The sequence below is a fragment of the Aptenodytes patagonicus genome, chromosome 2, assembly GCF_965638725.1.
Source record: "Aptenodytes patagonicus chromosome 2, bAptPat1.pri.cur, whole genome shotgun sequence".
Lineage (NCBI taxonomy): Eukaryota > Metazoa > Chordata > Aves > Sphenisciformes > Spheniscidae > Aptenodytes > Aptenodytes patagonicus.
The window spans coordinates 133,722,806-133,744,929 of NC_134950.1; the positions used below are offsets into that span (position 1 = coordinate 133,722,806).

At 40.2% G+C, this 22,124-nt stretch overlaps 1 protein-coding gene across 1 annotated transcript in view; it reads left to right on the plus strand.

Moving 5' to 3' along the window:
- Positions 1-22,124, plus strand: part of JAZF1 (JAZF zinc finger 1) — a 207,223-nt gene that overhangs the window by 95,687 nt on the left and 89,412 nt on the right. Inside the window, exon 2 of the mRNA XM_076331274.1 lies at positions 21,106-21,178. Within this exon, the coding sequence (XP_076187389.1) occupies positions 21,106-21,178 (73 nt within the window). The remainder of the gene's footprint in view (positions 1-21,105; positions 21,179-22,124) is intronic.

Genomic DNA, 22,124 nt, shown 5'->3' on the forward strand with positions numbered 1-22,124 from the left:
CTTCGCTGGGATAAAAATCTAGGAATCTTGATTTTTCACTTGACTGATTTCAAGATCTGGCAAACTGGGGTCTTTATATATTTTTTTTCATTATTACCTAAACAGGACAAAGAAAGTTGTGTTTTTCGTTTAAAAATACAAAACACATAAACCAACTTTTTCTGAAGCTGTCAGATTTACCTGTCTAAGGCTTAGAACACAGACATTAGTAACTGAGTTTTCTTACTGAAATCAAAATGTACTTTAAAAAAACCCAACCCAAACAAAAAAAACCACCAACAAAACCACACACCTGGTTTCAGATGTGTATCTTCTATTATCAGGTATCAATACCAAAATTGATCTAGAGTTTTGTCTGATAGTTGATTCTTCTGGTCCTTAGAATCTTTCCTCCTATCTTTTATTGCATACAAAGGAAAACATATAGAATATGGTGGTATTTCTAGCTTGTGTGTGCCTCATGTAGTAACTGTGAGGTTATCAGTGATGGTTGGTGTGTGTGTTCCCCCCCCCCCCACTATAGCAACAGTCACCAGAAAAACAGCTCTTAGCATAAAAGGTCAGTTGACACAAGGAACACACAAATGAGTTGTGTATCTGTTCTGTCATGAAAACTATTCACATTTAATTGTATGTGCTCAGTGAGAAACAGCTTAATTCATTGCTTATCAAAGAATAGTTCTTAAACTTCTGAGCAATACACAAACTGATTAAAAGAACAATCAGCAGTGTACTTTCAGTCTTCTAAAGTCTTCTAAATATTTCTATATATCTCAAATATTTGATTCCTCTGGTTTTACATTATAAACTCAATCGCTTGAAGCTATTTTTCCAGTCACTCAATGTAAGAACTCTTCAGGATTTTGTGGCAAATGAAAGTTTATAACGTAAATCTCTACACACACCCTATATCCTCCAATACAAAATAAATGAAAACTGAAGGTTAGATGCAATAACATCCATTACTTATGCAGACTTATCCATAACAACTCATACTTACTTCAGTGCTTTCTGCTTGAGGATGATGAGCCTATATATACACTGGTTTTTCTCATCAAGGCATAGTGTATCCCCTGTGTTTTCATAAAGCACTGTAACTGGAAATAGTCTGACAGAAGCCTTCCAAGTCTTAATCTTGGCAATGAACCTGGTTGCAAAGTGATTCTAGTTGTATGAAGCATTTGAAACTGTTTATCTCTCGCTGCTGGTATTCATTGATTTGTTTGTATTTCTTCAGTGTCTCCTCTAGGCCTATAAAATTCTCTGCAGTGCTCAGCAGACATTTTGCCAGGAACATGACAGTGAACTGAAACTGAGTGCTTCTTTTTGATTTTCAGGGTGGTAGTGGTGGTTTTGGGTGTCCTTCTACCTACCCACCCCGATCACTCTGTTTGGTGGCTCCAAGCATGTGTAGATCATTGAATGTTTGTTACACATTGACTAGTGTTATATACATTGACAGGATAGAATCTCTTGCATTTTCTCCTCAGTGTTGTACCTTACAGCTTGAGTTCTTTGTGTCTTTATTTACAGTGGTACACTGTAAAGTATGACTGTCTTAATACTACTGGTAATAATGTAGGCAAATGGCATTTTGGTTTTGTTTGAACTGTGAAAAGAAGTGTGTTTATAGCAAGATCTTTACAGTTATGTTCACATCTCACTGTCTGTAGATACTTAACTGTGCCAGCAAATACAATGTAGCATAAAGAATCTCATTTAATTTTATCCACAGCAAACAAAAGAAGGGTTGAGGCGGTTTTAAAAAAAAAAAAAAAAAGTTTGTCAGGACTGTTAAGCAGTCTGTGGCTGAGCTGGAAATGGAACTTGTAGCCTTTGATCCTAGCCAGTGCAGAGCATTCACTCTGTTGTTCAAAATTTGGACCAAAATTAACTTTGGTACTTAATCATTTTCTCTAAGATAAGCTTTACCATTAGTGATGGTGGGCTAAAACAATACTTGGTGTGCAATGTTTTTTCAGTTGCCTCATCACAATTCTTTTTCATCTTTGCTTTAAACCTGGAGGAATGAAGCTGTTCCTTGTTATATGATATCTGGATGGAAAACAACATCTAGAATGTCTTGGTTATGCTGGAGACAAGGACTGTGTCCAGACTTGCTGTAAGATGCAGCAAAGGACATAATATTCTATGTCATCTCATCTGCTCAACAGAGTCCGTGAAACTCTCATATCTGCTTCACTTCTTAGGGGTCCTGTCTTAGAGATACAGCTTGTTACTGTCTCCATGTCCGCTATTCCAGACAATGTGCTAGCTAGGAGGTTCCCTTCTTGGTTTGTGTCAAGCATAACTAGGTCTAGTGTACAGCAGAGATGTAATTTGCATAGGTTACACATGAGGGGAACTACAGCTGCTGTTGAGTTGTAGAAGAAGTAGTCTACTTTCCTTTTTGGTAAATTAAGTGATCCACTGGAGATTAAGAGCCATTTGACTTTGTATGAGAAAAGAAACCGATTAGCAATGACCTTTTTCATGCCTGTGTGAGGAATAGCTAGTGTGTGGATTCCAGATCTCTAGTTAGCATGCTGATCCTTTTGACAAATACCTCAAACTGTATTCCCCACTGTTAACTTGACATGCATTAATAGCAACGGGGAGATGAGATCTGGAGATGTTCTTCAACCCAGGTTTTTGTCTTAATTCAATTCAAAAACATCACATGGAATATAAAATGTAATCTTTTTAAGAAACAGAGTTAAAACCTTTGGTTGAGAGCTGAATTTTCTCCTCATGGGACTTACTGGCCTGATCTGTTTATTAAATAGTTCATACAGGTCTTTTCCATCTCCTGTAATAGAAACTAAATTTGAAGCAGCTATTTTACAGCTGTCTAACATCCTCAGGAAAGCCTCACTACTGCCTGATGCTGTTCCAAGGTGCATTGAAAAGAATTTATGATCTTGGTTCCTTTGCAGCTGGAGTGGCTTTTAATATTGCAAAACATGCTGATTTATAATCTTAGCTGGTAGCTGCGGAGAGAAGGCCATTTATTGCATGGACATGGAGAATGGACTATTGTCTTTCCAGCAGACACTACCTCAGGCTACATCATGACTGTAGTGCAGTCTGCCTACTGTCATCCACCTCTGTCCTAGTCCACTGATGATTTAGACTGAGGGATGTTAGAGCATGTTGTACCTTCCTGTGCCTTCCACAGCCCGCTCCACCAGATTTCTTTCTGTGGAAGTCAGATTGCAATGGGTTGTTGGAGTTCTTGGGTCTCATCCTGTATTAGAATGATATGCCAGTACATGCCTTCAGACTTAGAAGCTGGAAAGTGTTTACCCCAGTGAAAGAACAATAGAAAAACTTCTATTTTGACTGCTCATATTGAAATTCTGCTTACCAAGCCAATACAGAGGGCATTTTTTGACAGCTGCCAGTCTGGTACATTTCATTGTTATTAAATTTAGTAAAGTGTTTTCCAAGTACGTAAAGGAGAAAAAGGTAGATCTAATTAGGAAAAGATGTAAGCAAGGCTAATTACCTCATCAAATCGCCAAGCTTGGCTTCTGAGCTGATGCAGTAGAGAGCCTCTGGTAAGGAGTGTCTGAAGCTTTTTATGATTCAGCCAAATTGTAGGACTCTGTTACCCCTTTCAAAAAAACCCCAAGAAACCTTCAGTCCCAGTATTTTACATTAGTACTTGGCATGGGCAAATTTCAACTAGCAGTAAAAGCAATCTTCTGTAGATACTTTTGTTTGGTTGGTTTTATTTCACATCCCTTCTCCTCCCCAGAAGGAAGAAAAGCAAAAGAAAAGTTATTAATGTTTCTGGCTTCAGGGGTGGTGCTGACATGGGAACCCTCGAACAATATGCAGCTTTTTCTTTGTTGTGGGGCTTTTCTAAGCATCTTGTCTGCAGTTCATTGGCAGACAGACAATGTCAGTCTCCCACTGAGGTGGTTTGTGTAAGGTGTTTATTTCCATACTTTAATTCATGCCACCTTCCCTGCAGTTTTCTGTCATAGAAGATATTTGTCTTCATTTTGACTAGGCTATTAGGTAGTCCACTGACTGTAGTGAAAAGCTTTAGAGCTAGAATAAATTACGGAGGAGTTACTAGGCACTTCTCTGCTTCTCACTGCAAATCAATACCACTCTGTAGAGCAAGGGGTGAGCACACTGACACTGCATTAAGGAATGAATATTAAAAGCTGCTAAAATCTGAACGGAATGGAGAGGGAGATATTTCACTTAGCCTTGGTATCATAGAATCATAGAATCGTTTAGGTTGGAAAAGACCTCTAAGATCATCAAGTCCAACCGTTAACCTAGCACTGCCAAGTCCACCACTAAACCATGTCTGTAAGCGCCACATCTACATGCCTTTTAAATACCTCCAGGGATGGCGACTCAACCACTTCCCTGGGCAGCCTGTTCCAATGCTTGACAACCTTTTCGGTGAAGAAATTTTTCCTAATATCCAATCTAAACCTCCCCTGGCGCAACTTGAGGCCATTTCCTCTTGTCCTATCACTTACTTGGGAGACTGACACCCACCTCGCTACAACCTCCTTTCAGGTAGCTGTAGATGTATTTAGAAACAGGAGTAGGGAATAGAAAAGGCTTGTTGGGAGGGGAGTATTCTTGCTGGTGGTCTTAATTTCTCTTGTAATCCAACTACCATACTTACTTACTCCATGTTAGTCCTGAATACAAAGAGTTCAAAGCAACATTAGCTAAATATCATGAACTAATCCCGGCAGGAATGCAGTTACATTGTCCTGATGCTGATAGGCAGGTGTCTATTGAACCTGGAGAAAGATTTTGTTGCCAGTTGGATTCTTTTATTAGTTTGTTTAGAAACAGCAAACCAAACAAGCTCTTCCTCTGAACAAATACCCTTTTAATAGGCCATACCTTTTAAAATAAGTGTTTGATGGAAACGTTTTAAAGAGTTTGGTTAAACTTTTTAAGCTATTTCTTGAGAAGAGAGAAACAGACTACAAATGGGAAGCCCTCTACTGTTGCATGTAATAACATACTTGGAAAGGTGATGTTATTTTTCTGATGTTATGTGCCATTACATTTGTAAGATGATTATTGAAATATGTTTTGAGAAAGAACTGTTATTTTTAAAGTTGAAAGTGTCTTTCTATAGACTGATAGTCTTTTTGGGCCAAATTATTTAATGCTCTTTAGAGAATTTTAAAAAATTGTGTTTAAAAATAACTCCAACAGAGTAAGTAACAGCATAGCTGAATAAACATTGAGCCAAATTCATAAGAGTTTAAATTGTCCTTAAATTTGGCATCAGAACCTTTATCTACTAAGTGTCCATTTTATTATATCCCTTAAATAATTTTGATAAATGTATGCTGTGCTTTTTATTTCATAATCAGCTGTTGATCAGAGGAGGAACAGAATAAAAGTAATAGATTTATTGCTGTAATAATGGATAATGCTATCAACTTCTGTTAATTGCTGTTTAGTAGTAACAATAGTAGAATTTAGAAGGTACTAAACCATCACTTCAGGAAGTAATTTTTTTTTGGCAGCAATTAAATGTAAAATTAGCAGCTGGATTGTTTAGAGGAATGTGCACCTTTCCTTTGAGATACCAGGAAAGGTGTATATATACTGTACATATTTATGTATCATGATCTGAGAAGGCCTTGCTTGAGTTTTCAACATCACTAATATCCTCCTTTCTCCCCTACATGTTTCCAAGTTCTTCTTGATTCTAATTACTTAAAATACATAAGAAGAGCGAAATAACTGATGTTTTGGTGATTCTGAATAATCCATTTTTCAAATGGCTACAGACTTGTAAATACAGTGTTTTGAAACAGAGCGGTACTACCTTTTGAAGTGGTACTGAGCTAGGAGTAAGGCATTGTTTGTCTGCATTCTTACGAAACATCAGAAGTATACAACATAGCAAGCTCATGTGCAAAAATGGGTGAATGGATTTTCTTCATACATAATTCAGTACAAGGAGAAATTTTACTGTTTGTAGGAAATTTTCTCTTTTGTATCTTTTATCTTACCCTAACTTAATTAAAACAGATTTCTGACATATCAGTGCATTTATTAGATTGCTTGATCCTCTTAGGTGTTCCTGAGCAGAAAATGAGCTTTCTCTGCTCAGAAGCCTTCCTGAGATTGACTTGTATGAACCTGGAACACCACTTCCACCTGCCAAAAGTGCAGTGCCCTTGTGTTGCTTTCTATTACATGAAACATTAAGGAAGTACAGACACTTCAGCTTACATGAATGTCAGGCAAAACTGTGGAAGCTGAAGAATTTAATATAATGTTTCGTGAGCTTTTTTAGTGAATAGTCTTCCTGTTGTCTTAATTGTAAATACTTTTTTTTATTACGGTAAGCTAATTTTGTATTCATTAGTGTGACTATTTGATTAATAATTCTATATTCAAATTCTATGTGAGGGCAAAGAGGGTATTAGAATTCTAAAGTAATTGGTAACTTACTGCATTTCCTTTGTGTTCAGACTGGGAAATTCATTTTTATTTGTTGAACACAGCATGTTTTTGATTGGGATAATAAAGTAAAAATAGAATGTGTAAGAACATTCCTTGGCCTTAAACATCTTTGATTATTAAGCTCATTGATTTCCTTAAATCTCTACTTAATGTCAACATTTTTAGGCTTATCTGAATTTATTTTCTATTTTAAAATGATCATCCCCCCCTGCACCTTAAGTTTTGTCTTTCAAAAACATTGAGGCTTAGCTTAATTCAATCTGATTTGGGCTTTCTCTACATCAGAGCTATTGAAAGTAGAAAAAATATCTCAATACCTCTCTGTTTTGAAGAAATGACTGAAAAGAAATAGCTGAAGAGGAGTGACACGCTTAGTATTTAAGCAGTGGATAATATTTTAAGTTCTAACAGGAATGTTTTAACGGTACTGCGTGGCGATAAAGGCCGAGGCTGCTGCACACCCCTCTCTTTTGTGAAGGTGAACCAGCATACCTGCCACGTTCATCAGGGAAGCCGTTTTGTATACCCTCTTTCAAAACACAGTGGCTTGCAGTCACGGAGCTGGGGCCTTGGTGTGGCACTCGCAGTGCCCTGTGTTTCCGTGGCAGGCTGTCATGCTCAGGTTTCCTCTCAGTTGCTTGCTCTAGCTTCCCCTGACAGGAGCAGATTATTATTATTTTTTATTATTATTATTATTATTATTATTATTATTATTATTATTATTATTATTATTATTAAATGCGGTACCTCACTACCATCCTTCCCGTCACCACTGGCGTAGAGCACCTGAGGGGGCTACGTGCCTGCCAGAAATGACAGGGGAAACACCGCGGCTGCCGCCGGTGCCTTGTGAGGAGAAAACTCAAGACGCTGAGTAACGGCTCTAAAACCCCTCCTGTTGCGGGAGGTGAAATAACGTCTATCAAACGGCAGCCGCCGGCCGGTCCGCACCTCAGCTGCGCCGGGGAAGGGAAATGGCGGCCGGCGAGCGGCGCTGGCGGCCGGGGCCGCGCTCTCGACGCCGCCGCGAGGGGGCGCGGCGGGCCTGGCTCTCCTCGGGGCTGCGGCCTCCGCCGTCAGCGGAGCTGGGCGGGTGGCAGCGCCCTGTCGGTGCGTCTCGGTCTCTGCTGGCTGAGCGGGCTGGGCACGCCGTGCTCGTCCCTGAATGGAAGAGCACGGGAGGTTTGCAAAGACTGTGGTAAATCCAGTGCAAACTGATCCTCGTCGCTCTAACGACCCGCCCCCGGTGGTATGTCTTTTCACACCAGAGCTGAATGTCTCGTTTCTCTTTAATCTGCTAAGGACTCGTACGAGGCGTTTCTTTGCGCTTCTTTCTCCCCGTGAAGGAGTGGCCGCCGCTGCCCGTTGTGGGAAGGGCGTTTCCCCTCCCCGGCTGGTCGGGTTAAGAGTTAAAAGCGACTTTCTCTCCGCGAGTTCCAACTCTCGTCCGGTCCCGCCCCTGCGGATGACACACCAGGGTGAGTCAGCGTGTGGAAATCTGCGCTGGGCTTAATGATGAGGAAAAAGTCGTTTGGCTGCGCTGAAAACCTGAAGTTTTCTCACCAAAGGAAACTAGCACAGCATTCCCCGGGACAGAAAATGTCTCCTCTCATCCCTCCACAAGCCTCAGTTCGTGGTTGGGTGAGGGTAAAACCTCAGTTTTATCTTTGTGTTGTATCAATTCAGACCGTTGCTCTGAGACAGCAAGTTACAGGATCCAGTTTCAGTAAAGCTGCGAGACTTCACCTCTTCCCTGCTCTGCAAACCCTTGTCCTCTAGGATCTGGACCGAGATGGCCAGATGTCATTCAGTGGAAGGCACCAAACCACTTACCACGCTTGGCTTCCAGTGGCTGGAGATACTGGAACTGAGGTGGTAACTTTAGTGCATGAAATAATCTGTTTCACTTTACTAGTTCTCAAGAAAAGATAATTTGAAATGCTCTTTCAAGAGCAGGTATCAAAGGTACAAAAGTGCAGAGGATCTGCTCCACCATTAGTACTTAAGGGCAAACAAAATAGTCTTGTTGCTCAAGGCTTATGGTTAACAGCATTTTAAGGATTTCTTCCATACCAGTCCTTGTTGTCCCAGTGATTGAATATTAGACTTTAAAAAGGTGCTATAGAAGAGATGCAGCAAACGTAAATAAAAATAGTTGTCCATTTGTTTGCAGAGTAGATTTTTTTGCCTCACAGTAGTGTGCAAATGTGAACCTAATATTTTCAGTGATTATGTCTTTCTCTTAGAGAGAGAGAAACCTTACCCCCTGCAAGAAATGTACTGATACATCGTGTGTGTGTGTGTGTATTTCTTGTTCCCTGTGGGGTAGGCTTGTTGCTGGATGTTTCATGCATAGCACTGGTGGCCAACGTGGAATTCTTCGTAGTCTTGGATAAGGCACACTGGTGGTGAAATTATTTCCAATGAAATAAAATTGTGTATGACACAGTATGTCTAAATGAATTTTGGAAAAGACGTTTCAGGAAGTAAAGGTTATCTGAGCACCTGGCATTCTTACTCAGTCAGTCCTTGCTCCACCAGCCTCTGGCTCCACCAGCCATGGTTACCATCTTCTGGAGGGGGCTTCTCTTGAGTAGTGCTAAGTAATGATGCCATTTCCTTCTTCCTTACAAGAAATTGCTTAGTTTTGTGCACTCCATGTTCCTGTCAGCAGGAAGTGAAGATTAGGAATCCAGTCTGTCTCCTACAAGACCGTGCAAAGTAGTAGCCCAGAAGTTAAGCTTCTTACAGCAATTTTAGTGACTCACAGGAAAAATATGTCTTGTTTCCTTCTAATACAACCCTCCCTCAAAAAATAAACCAAAAAACTCAGCAACCACTGTTTGCAGAGGAGTGAAGACACAGTAAATAACTTCGAGTAAAAAGCTTTCCTTTTTGATTCCTGGTAAAGATGAAGAGGTTTAATTTGTGAAATACTAGCTGCACTGCCTATAGTGGTTCATTTTAGTGTTTCCAGCCAAAATGAGAAGTGGCCTGTTTTCAATGACACTTGAAAATTTAGTGCTATGTTGATAGTCTGAAATGGAGATCTTCTGACATTGCAGATGAAATATGTGCCACTGAAGTTCAGTTGTGGTTTAGCTGGCCATGGAGTTGGGATATAATCATATTATTTTAACTCCTGGAGATCATTACTACATTGGGAAATAAAACCCTCAAGCATCAGAACTGTCAAGATACATATTTTGAACTTTTATTTAAAGTAATACTAGGTTTTATTTATTTTGGAATGTTTATCCAGGTTTTCATTATTAAAACTAGATGAGAACAAGGGTTTGAGTATTTGAATAATAATAATAAAAAGGCAAAACACAAACCTATAAATTTTCAATTTTTTTAATATGAAAACTAGCTGTTTTGAAATAACTGCTTGCTTTATGCAAAACTGTTTATCCTAGAATATGGATTTAAGCATGTATTCACCTCACATGCTTGATTTGAAAAAGCACAGATTTGTGGTTTATGTAAGGATGGCGCTGCTACTACTAGTTAACCAGGTTTTGTCCAAAAAAGGCCAAACCTCCCAATGGATTTGCCCAGGCCAGGCCCGTGTTCTCATAGAAACCCACTAAACTCAATCCTCAGTCAATCCATTGCCAACTCCAAGAATTATTTCCCCGTAATTTTGGCAAAATGCTGAACGCAAGATGAATGCTCCTCGTTTTTCTTTTTTGTCGGCTTCCAGATGTAATGGGTAATGATGTGTATGACCTTAGAGGGTGGAGAAATGTGTGAATTTTGGAAACAGAGGGTTTTGACTGAACACCTAGAAAATCGGCATGCAGGGCTGGCTCTGCGTTGGAAAGCACCCTCCAGCCCTTCTTCCTCCTTTCTCTCCAGTCTGTCAGCGCAGGGAATGAAAAACGCTTTCCCTGACAGGCATCCCCATACCAGCTCGCCTGGGGGGGGCGGGGGTGGTGTCACAGCTATGCTGGCAGAGTGTTTTTATTGGCCTCTGTGTGTCATCTGGGGAGGTGAAACAACTATGTCAACAAGAGCAGTGCTTTTGATGTGCTCTCGATGTGTCCCCATTAGCGGGCTCTGCCAACGTAGCTGTGGTGTTACCACTTTGTGCAGAGGGCACTGAGAGTAGTTGGGACCTACAAAAGTGATTAAAAAGAGTGTCATGCTGGTGTGTGTGTTTGGGGAGGGTGCTGCATGCCATGAGGGTGGTTTTATCATTGTTTCAGAATAGAATAATACCCCTAAATTATGGACTTAATCTTTTTAAAATTAATTTTGGGGAGCTTCCGATTCGGGTGAATTAAAGGTGAGTGTCTTTCCACAATGTATGAGTTTTTAAAACTCTCAGACAAAAGAAACATCATAGCATGGTGAGGAATAAAAATACTCATTTCATTATTGGAATGGGATCATTTTAGTGATTACTAATAATATATGTTATGTCCTGTGTGCTTGACTGTTAAGTGAGAATGGACCCTTTATTTTAACACCCTCCAGTGGCACTTCACGAGATTATTTGTCTTGAATTAAATGTTGGGAAATTCCGTGAAAATGGCATTCTAATTTTTCTCTATTTCAAGCTTCATTAAGTATATTTGCACTTAGAAGTTGCAAGCAAGAGGTTAACATTTCAAATGCTTAAAAATGCAATATATCTCACAATTTAAAAAGTAAAATAAAATAAAGTAGCAGCAGACTCTTCCCCCCCACCCCCTTCTCTAAGGGACCTTTCTAACACTGTGCTGGTCTCCTGTTGATTTGATTAATGAATATTTTACCTATTAAAAGTAACCATTAATTATTGCATTTGGTTGCAGCAATAATTGTATGTTTCAAATAAAAACTAATTAACATAGTAAGTAGAAAAGCATCATGGCACATGAAGTGTGCTTGCAGTTCACTACATCTGAAAGATCACGAGACACCTTTTTGACATTTGTAGCTCTGCAGCTAGTTACCAGCAATTATGTTCCGTTTGAATAGAAATTAAGTATCTGATTCACAGCATTACTTTTTATATTCTGAGACATGAGCTACTGAGAATATTATGAGGATGTCTGCAATCACAGTGCACAGTAATACTCTCTTAATGAATTACGGTTATACCCTTCTACACAGCTTCCTGCTTCATAGTTGCTGCTGGAGTTTTGGGTGGGTTTTCGGAGGAGGGGGTGCATGGGAGATGGCTTAAAAACTGGTTGATCAGGTGCCGTCCCTTCTGTCAGAGGCAACGGCAGGCTGAAGCAGCCATAGGTGGTAGCCTGTTGTTTGGCTGTGCCAGAGGTCTGAGGCGGCCCACGTGGACTCAGCTGTATCTCTAATCGGACTAGCTTCTAATGGGAGCAGGAAAGGCCACAGCTTGAATTTCTCTGCTGAGAGAGGATGCTAGTTGTGCTCACCTGCTGGAGAGAGGGTGTTCAGATGCAGGATGGTATGCAGAGAGCTCACACACCTTGTAAGGATGGAAAAGGAGCTGTGATGTTGTTCCTCACAGGCTGCATATGACCTACAAGCTTCCCACTGAGAACACTTACAGTATATGATCCTTTTTTTTAATCTTTCAAATAAAGAATTTCACAGATTCTGCACTTGGTTTACAGTACCGTAAATTGGTGTAAAGCAAGAAAGTAACTCTTAGGGCAACCTCAGGCAAGTTCTGGTCAACCAGATTGCCCCACTGAGGAACAAAGGAACAGATCAGTTGCTTGGATCTGTCCACTACCTCGCAATTATCCTAGCACGTTTGATGCTATCCAACCTCGGTTAATGCAAATTATTTTGGGGACAGAGGAATGGAAAGTTCTTTTAATTTCTGGCAAGGGAAAACTCTTCTTAAGGCAGTAGACTGTCTGTAATAAGGACCACAAGAGTAGCAAAGTGATATATTTTCAAATAAACAGATGAAGGCATGACTAAGTTGATCAAGTGTTTGGGTTGAGAACTTCTGTCCTGTTCTTATTTGTGTGTTGTGTTATTTATATATAATATGTGGCACTGGAAAGTTGTGCACACTCTTATTTTTCACTTTAATTGCCTATTTGAAGACAGCATGGCAGATACAAAGGTTGCTTTCAGTATCTGAGGAGCACTGTGGTCACTTACTAGTGTGCAATAATTAACTTAATTGCAGAAATTAGAACATATTAAAGACTCAGGATCCATGATTGGACTCGATGCATTCTTTCTCTTTTCTGTTGTCCATATCTGAAATATTTTTTTCTTACATGTGCTTATATCACAAATATTTTTTAGTAATGAAAGATAGTTTTCAGAAGATTTCTAAATCCTTGTGTTTACATTTACTTGGATATTTGGGTTTTAGATTAAAAACTGAAAATGTCAAATATCTACTCACTTGTGTTGCTGAGCTACCATTTTAACCTGAAATCCTTTTAGTAATTATGCATTAAATTAGTGCACCTGAAGCTGTAACCAGAACCCTATTTGGCTGGGCAACGGGAGGTGAGGGATGGCCATTACTTCTAAGAGTTCACAGTCTGAATTAAGTAGTGGCAGCTTGCAAGGATGAAACAGGATTGCTCAGTAACAGTGTTAACATAAAAAACGTTCTACTCTTCCATTTGCTGTAAGACCAAAGCACAGATTTGTTTCTGTGTAGGTAATCTGAAATAGCATACACTACCTTACACCCAGCAAGATACCATTTTCTCATATGACAAAGCTCTATGTTCTTGTGTCTCATAGAGTTTGCGTTATAAAATGGAGTTTCACATGTGCTGGTCTGCAGCAGTGAATGGATACTGTTGGTTGTGGTGTTCTTGAAGTTTTTTGTGCTTTAATTTTCAGCAGGCTGCTTTTGAACTTCTGTGACCTTTTCTATATGGTCCCTCTTGCAGTGATATCCTCTGACTGCTTCTTACAGGTTCTGCAGTCATAACACTCAGTGAAGGTAAAATGCTGGAGTGTGGTGTCCCTGGGATCAGGGTGCGTTTTCTACGAAGAGGCAGTTTTTACAAATTCCCATTTTCTTCAGAAACTTCCATGAAGACTGCCTCACTTCCTTGTGAGGGGCACCTATGTGAAGAGGCTAGTGTGTGCTAAACCAGGGTGTTAAGTCAGCAGATGCTGCTTTCTATGCCTTCCAGCTGCCTGTGTGCGCATTCCCAATATATACCTGTTGGCTTTTTTTCCTGAGGCAGCCTTCATTTAAATAAACGTTCTGTTTGATATTTCTTTTTGCTAACTACTTGCCTACATGCGTAATATGTAATTTGCAGTGGTTAAGATTAATGCTAACTTTTTTGTGCTTGCAGGCTTTAGGAGAGGTCCACAGTAGTTTAAACTTTGGACTGTGACCTATGGTGCCTTACCTTGGCTTTGGACTCCGTTATCCTTCTGCAGTAATGCAGCACTAGCAATCAATCAGTCGCTGAGTGGAAAGTACGCAGGCCTGGTTTGAGCAGCAGCAGAGTGCCGGTAGAGCACTGTCAGCCTGATAGAGCTGTCTCCCAGCAGGCCAAAAAGACTGCAGTTTCGTGACCTTCTTGTAATATTTATGTGGCCTTTCAGGTTTTTTTTTCATGGCTTCATGCACTTACGAGCAATTTGATGGGGGAAATAAACTGTTTGCAGCTAACTGAGAAATTTTTGCAAGTCTGCGATAGACCAAACAGGGAGAATTTTGTACTAAAAAATATCCTGAAGCCTCTAGTGTTCACTGAAACTGTGAAAGTTGAAATAAACACAGTGTTTTCTTGTTTGTACTTGCCCGAATGTAGCTTTCTTAGTCATCTATTTAATGAGAGCTTAATCAGGAAATGTGGAAGAGTTTGGTATCTAATCTGTTTCACACATTTTGATAAGTCCATCTTTGTGGCATTTAACACCTTGATCTTGGAAAGAACTTAAACTTGTGTGTAAATATTAAGGTGTTCTTGAAGTCGGGTAGGTTTAAAACTCTTGCAGAATCATGGTATTTATCATGGTGTATTTATCCTCCAATGTTCTGTCTTTGAAGCTGTCCTGGTTTCGGCTGGGATAGAGTTAATTTTCTTCCTAGCAGCTGGCATAGTGCTGTGTTTTGGATTTAGCATGAGAATAATGTGATAACACACTGATGTTTTAGTTGTTGCTAAGCAGTGTTTATACTAAGTCAAGGAGTTTTGAGCTTCCCATACTCTGCCAGCGAGGAGGTGCACAAGAAGCTGGGAGGGACTATAGCCAGGACAGCTGACCCAAACTGGCCAAAGGGATATTCCATACCATGTGATGTCATGCTCAGTATATAAGCTGGGGGGAGTTGGCCTGGGGGGCAGCGATTGCTGCTTAGGGACTGGCTGGGCATCGGTCAGTGGGTGGTGAACAATTGCATCGTGCATCACTTGCTTTGTATATTCTTCTATTGTTGTTGTTGTTGTTACTATTATTATTTTACTTTATTTTATTTGAAGTATTAAACTGTTCTTATCTCAACCCACGGGTTTTCTCACTTCTACTCTTCTGATTCTTTCCCCCGTACCACTGGGGCTGGGGGAGTGAGCGAGCAGCTGTGTGGTGCTCAGTTGCCAGCTGAGGTTAAACCACGACAGAAGTGTAGAGCATCACCTCCTTTTTGGAGATGAGGGAAAATTTTTTTTTCTATTAAAGGTGTAATTAGGGGACTGTGTTAATATCTGTAAAATGATAGTTGTCTGTGATCTTATCCTTTAAATTCATAAGAAGACACGAATAACACTGCATTTGGGATTGAAACTGAAATTCATAGTGGCTTCCTTGTAATGGAGGTTTTGGATGGGGAGCAGTTTCCAGTAACATTGAATTTATCTGTTTCTGGCTTTTTAAGCTACATCCATGTAAGAACAATCGTGGACTTTTGAGGAAGCCAACAGAAATGTTTGCATTGGCATCATTAGTGAAGCGAGCTAGTTTCAAGGGAAGTGTAGGTTTTAATTAATTAGCTAGGCTGACTTATATCAGCCAGTTTTCAAGGCCAAGTGAAATACAAGATGGGCACTCTGTGAACCTGGTGGTGGGCGAGCGGAACGTGTGTGCGGATGTTCTGACAAAGCCAGTTGTGAGTCTGGGGGACCTCTGTGTTGGCAGTTCACCTCAGTGTGATCTTGCACTGATCTTGCACAAAAAGGTGAGATTATCATAAACATCTCCGAGTGACTTGGGAGATAGATCATACTGCAAGTCCTTGGTCCTTGTATATACAAGTTTTAGTGCTTTTAAAATCCTTTGCAGGGCAATTATTTTCATAACATTTGAGGCATTTTATTATTCTTTTTGAGATTAAACAGAAACAGAAATAACACCCTTGGGTTGGCAAGGTGAGTTTTGTCTTTTTGCTTTTGTTGCAACTATTTGGCTTAAGTAATGGCACAGCTGATAGAAGACGTGTTTTTCAAACCTAAGTCTTTTTAAGATATGGACACCCCCCTACCCTCCCCTCAGCCCCCCACCCTGAAATGTAATATCTACAACATCAGTGAAATCTGTTGGAGGGTTACAGCTACCAAAAAATCTTGAAAATCCAGTCACTTCATTTGTATGTGAACAGGGGTTCATATGTCCTTCTTTAGGTACCTGGACTCTTTGTCAATCTTGACCTCAACTTCTGCCTGTTAAGTGGTGGCACAGTGGGGTAAAAGCAGCACTGGCCACTTCATATTCAAGATGTTGAAGAGTAGTTTAAATTTTACTTCCTTTAAGTCATTATTTTTTCTTCTGAGACTATCTTTATGACTTTGCTAGTGGTAGTGACCTTTCCTAGTCCCTGTAAGAAGAAAGCTTGCAGTTGTAAAATAATGCCACTGAAATTTGTTAGCACTTTTCTGTGTGCCCTTTATAAGGTGAAAAGTGATTTTTCACAGTGATTTAAATACAGGAACTTTTTGAAAGTGAAGTTCTCATGTGAAGCTGCTTTTGATAACTTTCTTGTATCTTGTAGGGCAAAACTTACTGCTCCATTATATAATAATGAAGATGTGGCATATATTTTTGTGCAGAAATACTCATGTAGAGCAAAGTCATGTAGTTGATGAAGACTGTACTTACACAGGATGTATATGCCTTATTATTTGCTCTCTTTAAAATACTTCACCAGGTTAGGATTTTTCAGTGTTTTCAAGCTGCAAGTTATTTCTGTGTAGGGTGAGGTGATTTAGTAAGCGTAGCTTGGTTCAGTAGTCAGCAGTTCAGTTTGTTAGAACACAGAAAATGCCTGGCTTCGTCTGAGCAGCTCAAAGATGGCGCAGTGCAATTTATGGTCTTAGCCTTAATTACACACTCATACTACTTGTCTGGTTGCCCAGTATGAAACAGGTTGTAGATGTGAGAAACTGGAGGTGTCTAATCCTATAGATGATTAGTTGAGTAACTCTCTCGTGGATGTTAGCACCCACGTCTTTTAATAGTGAGGTGGTGGGACCCAGAACAAAACCCTGGAGTAGTTCATATGAAATCAAAATTTTATTTTAATAACATTTCATTAAAGAAAAAGAGAATAAAACAGGGTTTCCAAAATCTAACACCATAGTAAAATAAGAGGACATAGCTAAAAAACCCCCACAGCATTACAGAAAGTACATAGTCCTTTTCTTCTTCCTGCTGTGAAATTAAATCAGTGGAACATAGTGCTTATGAGAAGAGACAAGTAATGAAGGCAGCTAATAATGTACAGCGGGTGGCAATTTGTTCTACCAGATTTAAAGTGTTACAGCAAAACTAATGAAGTAGCAAGTCTTCAATAGCCCATGTTAATTCAAGAAGCAAGGGTAACTAGTTAAAGTAATGCTAATCAACTAGTCCCTTCAAAATCTGTAGCTGTTTTTGTGTGTGTGCTGTCTGGATATTTTTCTTATAAGAAAGGGAGCTCAGATCAGGCCTAGGTTGTACTGCTTAAATACTTTTCAAGAAAAAGATTTGTCATCTGTGAGTGTTTAATCCATTATAGGTGTCTGTTTGGAAACTATTTAGGCTACTTTTGGCTGACTTTGACCAGCCTATGTGTGTTTGAAGAAACATTGACTAAACATTTAACATTATACAGGGCCATTTTGTGAGATTGACAGCAGATTTTTGCCTCCCCTGCTCCTCATCCCCGAGTCAGATAGTTGAGAGTGTTGGCTGATACATAACATCCTGGTCAGTGGGGTAACACGTGGGGTAACACGTGTTCGGAGACTGTGGCTTTGGGCAGCATGTGTGGTGTTAGAAAACGGTGCTGGTTTCTATATGAATGTGCTTAGGTGTGAGAGAAGCAGAGCACTGGTTGTCCAGGATTGAAGGTTCAGCGTCAGGGAATACTGCTACTTGATATCACTGTAGCAGTGTTTGCCATCTTTAAAAAGAAAAAAAAAGAAAAAAGGGTAATTATGTCTTTTTTTTTTTTTTTTTTTAAAGCAAGCCTGGGATGGTTGCAGTCTTTCTGTAGTTGTTAACAACAGTAATGTATATTCACCCTGTGCTCAAAAGTGTGCTAACATCAAGAAAGTAAGTCGAGACTGTCTAAATTGGAAGTAAGATGCAATAACGGGGGGGAGTCCGAGGCCACAGGGAAGAGGGCAGTACAGGGAAAGAATTGTGTATATGTTCAGTCCTGTGTACGGTACAAGAGTGAACAAGTGGTTATAGACATCTCCATGTGATTTTTAACTTGTTCGTATGTCGGGACATTTTGAGGGGAGAGGAGTGGGCAGCGAGGGCAGGAGAGAGTGATGGGAGGCAGGACGAGTAGTAAGAACTGGGGTTAGGAAGGGGCAGGAGAGAGGAAAGGCGCTGGCTGAGGTTGGGCAGAGGATGAGGAAGAGGGAATGGAGGTGGGAAGGAATGGACCGGTGGCATTTTAGGACAGTGAGAAAAAAGCTGGCAGTGGTGAGCAAAGTGTGTATGTGCCCTGGATAGCAAGGCTGTGCAGGTTTTAGGTGGGTGCAGTGGGGCTGCCAGTGTGGCCTTCCTGCCCCTCCAGCTGGGGAGAGGCTGTGCCGGGGCCGCGTGGCTGCTGGCACCCGTGGCACAGCTGGCCTGGTCTCTGCTATTTTCTGCCCTTCTCTGAGGGCCATGCAGTGGCACCAGCACAAGTTTCTGTGCTTTCTTTTTATCTTCTGTTGTTATAGCTGGGGAAGAGAAATAATATCCAACAGTGTTATGTATAGTTTCTGCTACAGTGCAGAAGTGAATGCGACGTTCTTGTGACCGGCAACCCAGCAGCTGGATGCAAGAGGACTAAAAATGTGTCAAACATTTTGAGTGCTAAATTCATACAAGATTTTCTTGACCACCTCCTGGATTATTTTTTGGTGGAATTGGGATATACAACACAATCGACTTGAAATACATGTGAAGTCTGGTACATGGAGCGGGAAGGGGTAGATACACTGAACAGAGACTGTGCGCAGTGCGTTCCTTGTGTGTCAGGCAGCACCTACTGAGAGACAGGACTCTGCTTTGTGCAGGTGTCAGCAGGCGAATTTCTCTGTGCTTTGATAACATGCTCCTAACAAAAGTTATGGGGATTTTGTTTTTTTGTCTTTGCATTTTCATCTTCAGCTGGTGTTATGGTGAGCTGCTGGCGAGCAGCAGAAGGGTGGTAGATTCTCCATTAGAGCTTTCTCTTGTCCTCTCCCACAGATACGTGCAGCACTCTGATGTAAACCAGCCCCAATTTTGTCTCTTTCAGTCACAGAAACTGTTGTTTATAGATGGAGGTTAATCCCATTTAAGAACGGGATTAGCAAAGACGTAGTCATTTAACCACAGATGGCTAAACTTGGGTTGAGGCAGTTCTCAGATAGTCCTGGCTGGGATTAATGCTCTGCAGACATTCTGGATCAAGACAGTTTCATGGCAGACCATGCACCACTGAGGTGTAAATCTAACGGAGCTCACCAGGACAGCAGTTGTATGCTTGGCCTGCTAAATGACTGTGGGTTTTGTAGAAACAAAGGCGAGTAAAAGATCTTCGTGTGTTGCGTGAACCTAACTTCCTCAGAGAAGTGAATTATAAAGATAACACAGAAGATAGCTGTGCTTTCCTGTCTTTGGTTAGCTTAATACGGAGCGAGTGTGGTGTGCTGGTAATTACTGCAGAATTTCCCCAGGCACTAGCAAGACCTGTTCATTTTAAGGATAACAGGCTTGGGGTTGCTGGTTGGATTGGCACTTTTGCTTTTATCCCTCTTCTCTGAACTTCCTTAAAGGTACTTATCTCTTTAGGGACATATCGATAAAGGCATGTTAGCAAATCCTGGAGCCTGAGCTTTGCAGGAGCGAATGTAGGAAGAAAGATGAGGATCAGCCTGAGCTTTGAGGGAGTGGGACAGGGGATTCCCTACTCACTGAATAAAGATATTATCTGCTTCAGATATTATGTGCTTCGGGCAGTGGTGTGACAAATGCACCTACCTCAAGCACAGTCCCCATTCAGTTCCGTTAAAAATCTTCCTTGAGGCAGGGCAGCAGAGACAGATTCCAAAATAATCGTATCATGTTTTAAAAACAAAACAAAATCCACAAAAACCACCAGAAGCAACTGATCAGGTCAAACAAATGTGGCTATCAAGATAACAAGCTTTTTAAGATTAACAATGCTTAAAGTTGTAGGATGAAGCGAGAACAATCCAAAATAAGGGGTTTGCTTGGAGTTCCCCGCCCCCCCCCGCCCCCCCCAAAGTAGATACTTCTCAGAAATAAAAGATGGAAAGCAGCAGTGCTATCAGGAGCTGTTTAGTAATAGTTAAAACGCAGAAGTTGCACCTAGAACTGCTTTCAAAGTAATGCATAAAGTATGTTGTTAATGACTGTGTAGAAATCTGCACAGGCATGATGCACATTTTCCATTGGGAACTTTTGAAGTCTGTTTATGCTCAGCTCCTAAAGGTGCATTTCTGCAACGTAGGGCAAGGCTGTATTTGAAACCTCAAATAATCCTTTTTTTTTTTTTTTTTTTGTAAATAAGAAAATTACATAAACTGTGGGCATGCTCCCTTGGTTTTGGTTTCAGAAATTTAAACCAAGACTACTACTTTGTTAGATAAAAGCAAAACTTAACTAAAAAGGACAATGAAAACAGCGATTGAAAACATACTTTCATTTGAGTGAGAAAGTTAGCACTCGAGGGAATTGGATTGTGTTTGCTTCAGGGCTTTTGATGGGCAATGCTCTGCTTGGCAAGCATTTTGCTTCAAGTGCATTTTTGTATGACTTTTCTGATTGAGAGCTTCAGAAAATAAACTGTAGAGAAGGGAGTAAGCAAAACTCAGAGACACAGAAGAAAAGTATCAAGTCCCAGCTTGAGAGATCTAATCACTCTTGAAACATCTCAAAATGTGTCAACCATATTTAGAAACAGCTACATTAAAAAAGAAGAAAGCTTCATCCTTTTAACAGTGTAAATCATGGAAAGCAGTGAAAACTAATATTTATGAGGGGGATTGTGAAAGCTTGTGTGACAGTTGGAAATTACATCACTGTTGATGTTTCAAATTCTTGTGTAAAGTAATGCAATACCGTGTTTATGAATGAATGAACAAATGATTGTGCTGTGCTAAGCATACTCTATATGGATAAACTGGGTTGAGCTATTTTATATCTCTTGTCTTCGCTTATGTTACTTTGCAGTATAGTCCCATATGTTTCAATGTAAATATAGAAAACTCAATTCAGTGTATGTATTTTTTATTCCAGATACAGACCCACGTGTATTAGAGAAACAAGAACTTCAGCAGCCAACCTATGTTGCTTTAAGTTACATTAACAGGTAAGCGTGGTTATTTTTCAAGTATAAATGATCTTGGTTTGCACAATATGTATATATATGCATATGCCAAAATGGTATGCTTATGTATGCATTCTGTTTTGTTTCATGTTATATGACAGTATGGTAACACCTGTTCTGGAAAGACAGTTGAATTAAAATTTAACTAAATTTTTAATCACTTTTAGCCCTTCAGCTGCACTGCTGAAATACTTAGGGGATGAGGTTTTAGCCTTTTATGTCTAAGCTAAATCTTGTACAAAACAAGATAATTTGTCTTTGCTTAATTTTCTACTTTCTTGTACTCCACACGAGTGAGTGGAGAAAGAAATCTTTTTTTTCAATCAAAAGTGACTATTATCAACTGATAATAGTCCAATATGTAAGAGAATTTTTTACAGTACTTCGGAAGTTTTTCATCCACAGTGTATATCTTTAAAAATCTTGCTTACCAGCCCTATATAACCTAAAACTGGAAAAATTTAAGAAATTAAACCAATTTTTAAAGCATTTATCTAAATAACAGAGCCTTGGCTTTTCAGTTACTGACTGATGGCAGAACTGAAACCTCCAGAGTACTCCAGCTTGGAGGAATAGAAGGGTTGCTCATGTCTCAGGCTGTGATATGGTAAAGAGCAGCCTGAGAGCTGCTCCTTATTTTCTCTCTCACCTAAGCACATCGCAGAATTCAATGGAGGTAGCTCAGATTACTTTCCCTCTGAGAGGAGAGTGACCCATGGAGCATGCTGCATGGAAGGGAAAGATGGAGAGATTTTGTGCAGTTGCAGTGCCCCTTTTTCAGTATGTTTGCCAAACTGTCTTCTAATCCTAAATGAACACTGTAAAGGAAGCGTAATTCCTCATATAAAACCCCTTTTTCCTGTTCTAGTTAAATCAACATGCTGCTGTTCTGGGATTATTTTGCTGCCTTTTACATCATACTGTTTTT